The sequence below is a fragment of the Euwallacea fornicatus genome, chromosome 1, assembly GCF_040115645.1.
Source record: "Euwallacea fornicatus isolate EFF26 chromosome 1, ASM4011564v1, whole genome shotgun sequence".
Taxonomy (NCBI): Eukaryota; Metazoa; Arthropoda; class Insecta; order Coleoptera; family Curculionidae; genus Euwallacea; species Euwallacea fornicatus.
Window position 1 is genome coordinate 6337346 of NC_089541.1, and position 9960 is coordinate 6347305.

Sequence of the window (9960 nt, forward strand, 5' to 3'; positions counted from 1 at the left end):
CCTAATTAATTAGAAAAATCATAAATAGTAAATAAGCACGTAAATATACAGTCCAAAACTTGATATTTTTTATTTACGTTTTTTTTATTTTGTTATATGGTGAAATTTTTGATTACATCTATTTGTACTCCAACTTACCCGCATTTTCCTCAAACAATCATCCAGAAACAGTAAACTATGAATTCCTCATGGAATAACAGTACAAATAACCACAGTCTTGGCTTTCTTTATTTCAACCCCTCCAGGTCCACCTCCAATAATTCAGATTTTTTAAGCTTCGACAATACCACTTCAAGTGCTTCACCTTCACAAGATGGGCACAATTTTAAAGATTTTAGTCCACAAAGTTACAGCAGCCCCAGAAAACCATACTATAGGAGAAGTTCTGGATTTGATAATGGACCAAGGGGTAATAAAGGTCAACCTTGGAGGAAAAGTTGGGGATTAACAAGAAATGATCATGTAGGTTAGATTCACGAGTAGAGTAGATGTCTCCATTAACCTTTGAAAAATAAAGTCACTTGGATCAACTAAATCACTATGGGAACTTGAAGATGTTTATCTATTTAAAATTTAGCATTAAATTTATTAAAGCCATGTACTCTAATGGTCTTAACAGTTAAAGAGAATTTCTACTATCAGCTGGGTCATGGTCAGTTCAAATATTGTAACATTTGTTTTGTATTATGTGATTGTGCATACTAATGTGAATAAATAATACAAAATAGATGTTACCATAGTTGATCTGAGCTTGGCTGTGATCTACCAAATAATATGAAATAATATGAATCATCCCTAGATATTGGATAAGGGTTAAATTATTAAAGCCCTGTTAGATTTACTTTGGAGTCACTAAAACATATTAATATTCTGTTAATTTTAATATCTTTAACATTAACAAATTAGGTTTCATACAAAACAAGAATGTAATCAATACATAGACTCTCTTTCAATTTCCAAGAAAATTTGCCTACAGGTAAAGTTAATGCCATATTAATCATTTGACCTTGAGTAGTTTGAATAACTTTGAAGTAAAAGCCTTGGTTTGTTTTTTTTATAATTAAAATTAATTTCAGGATCACTACCACCATATTAAAAATGGGAATTTTAGAAAAAACCTTTCAATTGGACCTAACAACACATCAGCATACTATGATCCGACTTGTCTCCAAGATCCCTGGATCGAATTAGAACAAAAACTTTCTCAAAGACAAAATTCTCAAATTAAGTCTACACCAAATAGTCCAATTAGTGCTTCACAAGGTGTACAAAATGGCGATTCAGAAAGCAGTTCTGAAGGTGAGAACTCGAGTAGTAGTGGGGCAGGTGTTAGACATATAGAAGAAAATGTGGCATAGTACAGAAACAAATTTAATTTAATTTATAGATTAAGAAGAATATCTATAATATACATATTTAGCCTAGGAAATAATGTGTTTTTCTTTGTTCATCAAAACCCAAGGGCTTTTTCTTCTCTAATACATATATACATTGAAAATAAATGTTTTGAGTCAATGGTTTGCTAAAAATCAAGCCAATTGAGTTAAAAATACTACACAATATGATATAAGTGTTTTGCAGATTATGGTTTTATCATTAAGTACTATAATTTGATACCCATGTTTAAATGAGCATAAAGGCTCTTTGATATTTCAAAAATGGAAATAAGGAATACTAGTTAAGATTTTGATGTTTTGCATGGAAAAAAGACTCGGTATCTTCTTCAATTCAAAACAATCTGTTATAGTTGATAAGTTAAGATCAATATTAAGAACGTGATATTATCAATATTGATACAAAAAATAGGCTGGTTATTCCTCGAATCAAAATCTACTTCGTCTAAATATTTGAAAAATTCAGATACAGTATTTTATTGATCAAGCACGGTCATCGGCCAATCTTTGTTTTATCACTGTAATATCGCATCTTGTTTCTAATGGTAGCAAATCAATAAAACAAACTATAGTTAATACTCCTTTATTGTATTTCCATGGCATAATCTACGAGTATGTATATACTATTGCTACACCCTCAGAATATATTTTACATGTCATTTCTTCAACTTAAAAATGTCGTTACTCCACTTTATTTATATGTTTTATTTTGTTCCATAAAGAAGTTATAATGCAAATACATACTTAAGAGTCTAAAACAATAAAGATACATTTTGTTGAGTGGGTTTACCTATATTGATTTATTATAAAGACTTGATTAACTGTTGATCGTTAAGCGATCAATATCACACACGTTTCACTTACATAACAAACACCTTCTCTACCTTTTTATAAGGAAATAGCTCCTTTGTCTTGGGACAGATAACGTGTCCGTTATTTTCTTTGGCCATAAGAGCCAGGGCCTAAAAAACAAAAACTATTGTTCAACTCTAAAAAAAAAAAGTTTTTTTACCTGTTCTCCATAAATATATCCGTTAGGTAACATCATGGGCTGATTGTTCTCATTTAAAGGCAGCCCTGTGATATGGCAATAAAGCTTCGATTGTGAGCAATGGGAGAAAGGAAGGGCATCTGCCAGTTTATTTAGATCTTCATTGCAAACTGGGCACGCCGGGTTCTTGCTCTCATTTGTTTCCGCGTAGCACTGAGTGTTCACCATTAAGGAAATATCGCTGTTGCAATTACGGAAATAAATTTAATTTAACAACAAGCGTAAAAAGGATATGGTGTCTTTAGCGCGGATAATCCGGCCTGTAAGGTCACAGTGAATACTGACTGTGAAGATAGCTGGAACAATCTATAATTTTCTTGACGAAATTGCTCAATCAAATCATCCCATCTAGATATGTCAAATAAAGCGGCATATGGAGCTATTGTCACCTCAACCGAAAAGACCAACAAAGCCATAACTTTCTGCAAAATTTTCTGATCATTACACATGTAAATTCAGTAAAATGAGTACCTGAATTGTGGGCAAATGTTCTTCCTCAAAACTGGAAAAGTGTTTCCTAGCATGCTTAATGGCCTCCATTCTTCTATCTTTCCTGATTAATTCAACAAACTCCTGAACTCGTAAGTTGAATTCCATTGTAGATTTCAACTTTCTAAGCTTGGATTTATTATCATGGCACCAAAGAAGACATTTTTGAGTCTCATGGCTTGCCAATGAAGTCTCGACTTCACGCGAATTTAGAAAGATATCTAAAGGCATTTAGAAGGTAATTGAATTTGTAGTTAGAATTTTTGAGGTAATACCAATATTCGTATACTCCTTTATGTCGCTACGTTCTGCAAGTTTTATGGCAGAGTTATAAAACCCATTTCTCAAGAAATATTCAACGACCATGCGGTCCAATCTTTTTCTCCTCCAGTTGTTTACAGTTCCTAAAATTTGTCTATGTGGTTTGTTTCTTGTATCAAACTAAAGTTTGAGACAAGGTAAAAACCATCAATATCCAAAATTGTTTTGAAAATTAAATTCATGTAGTATTATTTACATAATAGATTTTTTGTTTTGTTATTTTATCGGAGAATTATCACTGATGGGGTAGTGAGTTGTTGAACTATAACTCACATCAGATGCCAAAGGAGAAACCATATGAGTAAAGTTGAAACTTTTGCATGTTCCAATTAGGCTCATTTCTCAATTAGTACTGTTTGTTTTATTAGATACTCAATGTTCATTCACAATAATGTATTTACCTGAGGATGCAGTAGAGCTGTTTCCAACAGCTACTGTGTGTTCTTTTAAATGGTCCAATCGTCGTTTGCACACACTAGTGGCAGTTAATTCTTCAGAAATGCTTTCTTCAGCTTTTCGTTTAAGAACTTGAAGTTTCTCTACCATGCCTCCTAAGATAAAAATACTACTAGCCAGCTTATCAAAGAAAGTTCGGTTTTGGCTGTCTTTCCCTTATCATTAAAAGTTATAATACATAAGGTAGAGATATTAAATATATAAAACAATTTTCATTTTACTGATATTTTATTTGTTTATAGTAATAAATGAATATGTTAAAGGGCAAAAAAAGTTTTTATTTATTTACGATTGTTACAACATTATTCTTCAAGCTGAAAAAATAGTCTTTATTTAACTTTGCTTAATAATTTAACTTCCATCTTTCTAAGGAAGTGAAAATTATATTTAATCCTACTGCTTTCACAGTCTTAATTTAACTAATTTTTTTTTTTTTTGATTTAAACAGGGGGAAAAACAATTAATGAATTTCAAGTCAGGCTACCCACTAGAAGGTTTTTGGTCTATTAAATTATTTTATCCTTACCTAAGAGATTTGAGATGTTAAGAGCTTTGACATCAGGTTCTTGAAGGCATTTTTCCAATTCTGTAACCCCCTGCTGAACATGAGATACCTCTCTGTCCAAGGTTTTTTGCGCAGTTCTGAATTTCTTGTTCAAGATTTCATAGGGCACCTAATACCACAAATCAAATAATTGAATATCATTGAAGACAAAAGGAAATTATGATCTGATCTGCTGTCCAGGCCATGAATAATAATTATCGTCAGGGAGGTTCTCAAAACTAGCTATTTGCTGCGTCTATTAATAAAACCATTAGGGCCTGGACATAATGATTAACGGGCAGTAATTTCTGCATCTGCGTTTCAAAATAAACGATATAATAGCAGATAATGGCTTTCTTTCAACTCATTAAATTTGATGGAGTTCAAGGTTTTGAACGCTGCATTTAACTAACCTTCAATGTAGGGTGTTCTAGAGATTTTATATCAGCCATAATAATGGAAAATAGGAATGGATCCGAATCTTTACTATATGTTCTATATTTTATCACAAATCTAACACTGTTTACTTTTGCATCAGAAATGGACATGGACAGCAAACATATGGAGGAAACAGATGACTGTGATAAGACAGAAACAGCTGTTGGTGACATTAGGCCTTTTCGGAAATTATAACCTAGGTCAAACTAATTTCTATCATTTTATCAACAAGTTGAATTGATCTCTAATGGTAAATCTAACTGGTTGAAATTGAGCTGATCAATCGAATCCAGATCATCGTTTCGGAAAAGATTCATTGATACATCCAAGTAGAACTTCTTTGCAGTGTAGCTGTGATGAATATATGAAAACTATATATATTTTACTACACTTTTTAATCACAATTTCATTTAATTTTATATTGGCTTTCGTTACTAATCAACTATAATTTTAAGTACAATTAGAGTGGTTAGAGCATTTCTAAGTGTATAGGCCTTAATTACTACTCTGTCCTTACTTACTGTCCTTTTTCATCTCGTGAAATACGACAGTGATAAAAAATAAAGACTAGTTTTGAGCCCCCACTACTTTCACCCTCGAAATGTCAAAAAGCAACCAATCAATACAATTCATAGGTTTTTTCAATAGCGAAAGTAACTCACCCTATTTTTTATGTAGGACTTTTTCACAAAAATTTTCGTTAATTCTCACCGAAAATCACAAATAATTTCCGATAATGCCTTGTACATCCCCCAAACAAACCGATAAATTCAGTGCGTTCGCCCAAGACGCGTAATACTGCACAGAAATCGTTCATTTTCAAAATTTAACTGGAAGGGATGCCAGAGCAAAGCAACGATTATAGAGTGGTAGTTTTTGGGGCCGGCGGGGTAGGAAAGAGCTCCTTGGTGGTGAGATTCGTCAAGGGAACATTCAGAGAAAGCTACATCCCAACCATTGAAGACACATATCGACAAGTATGTTGCAAAATCTGCCTCAAATGGTCTTGTTTTGGTCCAGCTTTTTTCGATGTGTTCGAGTTTTTTAAAATATTGCTTGGGTTATATATCATTGTTGTTTATTTATAATTCTGCACTATTTTGCATGCAGTGAAATTGGTACTGGAAATGCAGCAGTTGCAGTCATCAATAGGCTTTCTCTAAGGCTTTTTTAACCTTATGTGACAGAAAAGAACTGCATTACTTCTGGTTCATAGCTATAAACAGGATGTTCCCTTATATTTACACTGCTTCTAATGTGCTTATTAGAAATGGGAAAATACTTAAACATATAACTTGTAAGATCACCTATATGTTGCCAGCAAATAGTTTTGAGTGAAACTAAGAATATTACAATACTATTAAGTTAAAGCGAATAATTGTATAATTCAATTCAGAGAAACCAAACATTCTTTCCAGAGGACAGTAGATTCACTTTTCATAGAGCCCAAACTAGCATTATATCTCATTGCCTCATCAAAGCATAGCTCCAGAGATGGAGTGACCTGATATTTTAGGAGTACTCGAATAATTTGTCTTGTATGGCATATTCTAAAAGGTTCTTGATCGGACTGTTAAAGGAAAGAGGTCAATTAAAAGATCTGGCATTTGTATAAAATTGAAAATATGTATATGATGTTCATAAAAACAGTTAAGAGTTCAAACTTCTTTAAGAAAGTTCTAAAACAGGGCAAGTTGCATTCCATGGAGATTAGTTAGATTTGCAATTAGCTTTCACATTCTTTTGTCAAATTTTTCATTAGTTCTATAAAATAGTTCCTAATACAAATGCAATTCAGAGAATACTAATATTTATTGAATTTCAAGTCACATTTAGCAGTATCAAAGCATATTTTTATTTTTCTTATTTTTGTTTTTGTTGCAGTATATTTTGTTGCTTGATCTTACTTGACAGCCATTTTATTTGATGTTTTTCTATGTGGTGAGTAGACTGTTGTCAGAACTATTATTAATACATTTGGTAAACTAAGAATTCATCACTTTGTCTCCCAATATTTCAGGTTATTAGTTGCAACAAGAACATCTGTACTCTGCAAATTACTGATACCACAGGCTCCCACCAATTTCCTGCTATGCAGAGGCTCTCTATAAGCAAAGGTGTTATTGTACTTTAAATTTGTTCATAAAACTAGATTTCATTTTGTAATTTTATTCCTCAGGGCATGCCTTCATTCTCGTGTTCTCAGTCTGCAGTCGTCAGAGTTTAGAAGAACTCAAGCCAATCTATGAAGTAATAAAAGAAATTAAAGGACCAGATTTAAGTCATATTCCTATTATGCTCACTGGAAATAAATGTGATGAGAGTGTTGGATTAAGAGAGGTATTTTATATCTCTCTGAGTTCTATCGCATATTAATTTCAAGACTTTTAATTAGGTTTCAACAGCTGAGGGACAAGGGCAGGCTGCTGAATGGGGAGTAAGTTTCATGGAAACATCGGCAAAAACCAATCACAACGTAAAACAGCTGTTTCAGGAATTATTGAATCTCGAAAAAACGCGTATTGTTAGCTTGAATGTAGGCGGCAAAGCCAACAGTCGAGTGGCTAAAGATAAATGTGAAATTATGTAAACCAAACAAACGACCATAGCAGCGGTTTGATTTAATGTTGTTCCACTATTGCTGCCTGTGGATGTTCAGTTAGTATAATATATTGTCATATTTTCAAATCATATAGAAACCACATAAATTGGGATCCATATTCATGAAAGTATGAAATTTTGTTATATATATTTCCTTTTATTCGTTATTATCTCAAAGAATTTAAACGTTTTCTAGAAAACACATGAAATAGAGCAGCACAATATTGATAAAGTCCAGATAAAGCTCCAGTACAAAATCGGCGTGTTTTGTCTTGCGCTTTAACATAACTAAGCATTTTACATCGATGTACCGTCTATCATACATATAAGCTTGGTAAATAAATGCGAATCCGTAATAAAATTATCTTTGAACAGCGATTGCCATCTTTTTTCCAATAAGAAACATTCCATTTTTTTTTTATCAATTATTACGTCACCGATAGCATATCAATAACTGTAGATTTGAGATTTTAGTGTTATAGCATTAGATAATTTCCTTAATCTTAAGGCATTTTAACATCTGCAAAAGTGCTTCATATGGTGGTGGGACACGAGCAAAACATCTTTCTCTTATCGGAATAAAATTACACGGTTTTGTGCATATCACACAGATGGTTTCAAATCCAAAACTCGTATTTTTCTATCTTGTTGTATATTAAAGAACATTACTAATTGGGGCTTAAAAGTACATACTCCATCAAACCTTACTAACATTTTCCTAGATTACCACTTTAAATCATTTAACTATAATAATATTAATGCAACTTTTATTAACTAATAATGTCTTCCTTTTTGCCCTAAACTTACACTCGCTTTAGCACAAGGAGGTTTTGAATTAGAACATTTTTCCTCACTCGCAGCTATTTAGAAATTGCAACTTTTATAACCATTATAGAACCAATTAGATGATATTCTTCATCAGTTACTACTTTTACCTGCAAAGCTTTACTTTAGAGTCTTGGTAATGTTTCTATAGTTAAAGTGGACCATTAATGATATATTTACTAACTTGTTTAAATAAATGAAGTACTTTTACAGAACATTTTTTAAATATTAGACTGAGTGCTATACGCAAAATATTGTTAGTGTTATTAATCTGCAGTGTTCGAGACCTCACTCAATAAAACGTCGGCGACGTATATTGGTTTTGAAGTTTTGAGAACTGTACGTTTAAATCGTATTTGTTATATTCACGCTTTATAGTGTTCACTATATGAACTGCAATTGTGATCCGATTTGTAACGTATTTATGCAACGAAGTTTGTTAAAAATAAAAATATTAATAAAGATCAATAGAAGATTTAGATATTTTTAGGGATATTCAAGTAAGACTGATTTACTACTTCAGTATATCAGTTTTCTGAAGCTATTATTTTTTAAATTTTAGTTCAGTCATTTTCAGTCTTCTCTTTCTTCACAAGAATTTCTGATAATTTTGAAACTAAAATGTTTTTAATATGCGTTTTCGTTGTCTTATTTGGATATATCTGAACGGGAGACTTACCACTTCTTTGGCTCTTTATATTATGGAAATTTTAAATAATTTCGCCAAAGTCGGGCAGAAACTTTCTCTCAATCCACTCATCTCTTATAAAATACGACGCAATAAATCCCTTTTTGACTAATGAAATTAAAAAGATATTTAGTTTTTGCCTGTTTTTAATAGAGTCTTAGTTTCTACAGGTAGTTATAAACCACGCATCAGTTGCGAACGACATTTTTAATAATGCGAATACCTATTAACGAAATGTAGTTAGTAACTGTTTAGTGTTTACTAAAGATTGTTATTATATAGTGAACTTATGGAACGATTTGTATACTTGTAGATAATTTCCCTAATGTTTACTCAAAATTTGAATTTATTAAACATTATTCTTACCAATATAATAATTAGTCGTTTTAATGAAGTAATTGAATTGTGCATGTGGCACTTATTAACTAAAAATGCCTAATTTGGGGGCTTCTAGCTGCACATGTACTGTATCCATTGGTTTGTGAATCACTGTATAAAATCTCATCTGGTGTGATGTAAGTCTTCTGACTGTCCGTGTCGCTGAAGCAATAAATGTGTCGTTTTTAAAGGGGCTGCTTTTGCAACTTTTTAAAATTGCCAATGAAATACCTATTTTTAAGGGTGGTTTATCACTCCGCCATAGACACTATGTAAAATGACAGAACAATGTGCCAAGATTAGTGTGTTGGATTCTTTGAAGAAAGGCAATGTTTTGAGCGATTTACAGTTTGGTTTTAGGCATTCAAAGAGTAAAATACTAGCCGTACCATTTTGTCCTTTATGGAATAATGTGTAATCGCGGTATTTTGCAAATTCACAAAGCCTTTCCACTGCATAAATAATTATATTTTCTGAATAAGTTGTAGTATGTTTCAGTGGTAGGTTGAGGTCATATTCGCGCAACAGGACCTTGAAGGTTTTTGAAGAGCACATTGTCGGGATATTGATCAACTGCCTCAACATTGCCTTAATTAAGGAATTATGTGACGCTAATGAACTATTTTTTAATTCAATATCCTTTCATAAACTGGGTTACATAGGCAGTAGTTATATAGCAATAACGATTAAGAGGCTCTCATGGAACTGTGATGGTATGAGAGCTATTAACGTTGGGTGCTGTCAACGATACAAAAGGGTGCACCATAAGCGCGTG

At 32.3% G+C, this 9960-nt stretch overlaps 4 protein-coding genes across 5 annotated transcripts; 2 read left to right on the forward strand and 2 right to left on the reverse strand.

The window, feature by feature from the left end:
* Nucleotides 1-1432, forward strand: LOC136349748 (uncharacterized). The gene is made up of 2 exons (XM_066301589.1): nucleotides 1-462; nucleotides 1077-1432. Exons 1-2 carry the CDS (start codon nucleotides 178-180, stop codon nucleotides 1356-1358), a joined length of 567 nt encoding a protein of 188 aa, XP_066157686.1. The 5' UTR covers nucleotides 1-177; the 3' UTR covers nucleotides 1359-1432.
* Nucleotides 1433-1963: 531 nt separating this feature from the next.
* On the reverse strand, nucleotides 1964-4827 carry Kaz (Katazuke). Its single transcript, XM_066299541.1, has 8 exons — nucleotides 4669-4827; nucleotides 4238-4385; nucleotides 3657-3806; nucleotides 3210-3338; nucleotides 2917-3155; nucleotides 2680-2867; nucleotides 2407-2602; nucleotides 1964-2356 (listed from the first exon to the last, which is right to left on the reverse strand). The coding sequence occupies exons 1-8, from the start codon at nucleotides 4801-4803 to the stop codon at nucleotides 2255-2257; spliced, it is 1287 nt and encodes a 428-aa protein (XP_066155638.1). The 5' UTR covers nucleotides 4804-4827; the 3' UTR covers nucleotides 1964-2254.
* A 465-nt stretch (nucleotides 4828-5292) lies between these two features.
* LOC136343150 (GTP-binding protein Di-Ras2) lies at nucleotides 5293-9184 on the forward strand. The gene is made up of 4 exons (XM_066289677.1): nucleotides 5293-5670; nucleotides 6714-6810; nucleotides 6873-7033; nucleotides 7089-9184. The coding sequence occupies exons 1-4, from the start codon at nucleotides 5533-5535 to the stop codon at nucleotides 7281-7283; spliced, it is 591 nt and encodes a 196-aa protein (XP_066145774.1). The 5' UTR covers nucleotides 5293-5532; the 3' UTR covers nucleotides 7284-9184.
* Nucleotides 9185-9219: 35 nt separating this feature from the next.
* Nucleotides 9220-9912, reverse strand: LOC136343158 (uncharacterized). 2 transcript variants are annotated; one of them, XR_010732749.1, is made up of 2 exons: nucleotides 9417-9912; nucleotides 9220-9347 (listed from the first exon to the last, which is right to left on the reverse strand). XR_010732749.1 is itself a non-coding variant. In XM_066289689.1 (2 exons), exons 1-2 carry the CDS (start codon nucleotides 9768-9770, stop codon nucleotides 9229-9231), a joined length of 315 nt encoding a protein of 104 aa, XP_066145786.1. In that variant the 5' UTR covers nucleotides 9771-9912. The 2 variants fall into 2 exon arrangements, 1 of the variants encoding a protein (XP_066145786.1); XM_066289689.1 differs by having other exon boundaries at nucleotides 9229-9347; nucleotides 9575-9912.
* Between the last annotated feature and the right edge of the window lie 48 nt (nucleotides 9913-9960).

Excerpts from the sequence above, each read along its gene's own strand:
- LOC136349748 (XM_066301589.1), top strand. The coding sequence starts at position 178 with ATGAATTCCTCATGGAATAACAGTACAAATAACCACAGTCTTGGCTTT. Across the intron at positions 463-1,076 it reads GATTAACAAGAAATGATCAT|GATCACTACCACCATATTAA; the intron begins GTAGGTTAGATT and ends AATTAATTTCAG.
- Kaz (XM_066299541.1), bottom strand. The coding sequence starts at position 4,803 with ATGTCCATTTCTGATGCAAAAGTAAACAGTGTTAGATTTGTGATAAAA. Across the intron at positions 3,339-3,656 it reads CAGCTCTACTGCATCCTCAG|GAACTGTAAACAACTGGAGG; the intron begins GTAAATACATTA and ends GACAAATTTTAG. Across the intron at positions 2,357-2,406 it reads GATATATTTATGGAGAACAG|GCCCTGGCTCTTATGGCCAA; the intron begins GTAAAAAAACTT and ends TTTGTTTTTTAG.
- LOC136343150 (XM_066289677.1), top strand. The coding sequence starts at position 5,533 with ATGCCAGAGCAAAGCAACGATTATAGAGTGGTAGTTTTTGGGGCCGGC. Across the intron at positions 5,671-6,713 it reads TTGAAGACACATATCGACAA|GTTATTAGTTGCAACAAGAA; the intron begins GTATGTTGCAAA and ends CCAATATTTCAG. Across the intron at positions 6,811-6,872 it reads GAGGCTCTCTATAAGCAAAG|GGCATGCCTTCATTCTCGTG; the intron begins GTGTTATTGTAC and ends TTTATTCCTCAG.
- LOC136343158 (XM_066289689.1), bottom strand. The coding sequence starts at position 9,770 with ATGTTGAGGCAGTTGATCAATATCCCGACAATGTGCTCTTCAAAAACC. Across the intron at positions 9,348-9,574 it reads ATTCCATAAAGGACAAAATG|CGACACGGACAGTCAGAAGA; the intron begins GTACGGCTAGTA and ends TTATTGCTTCAG.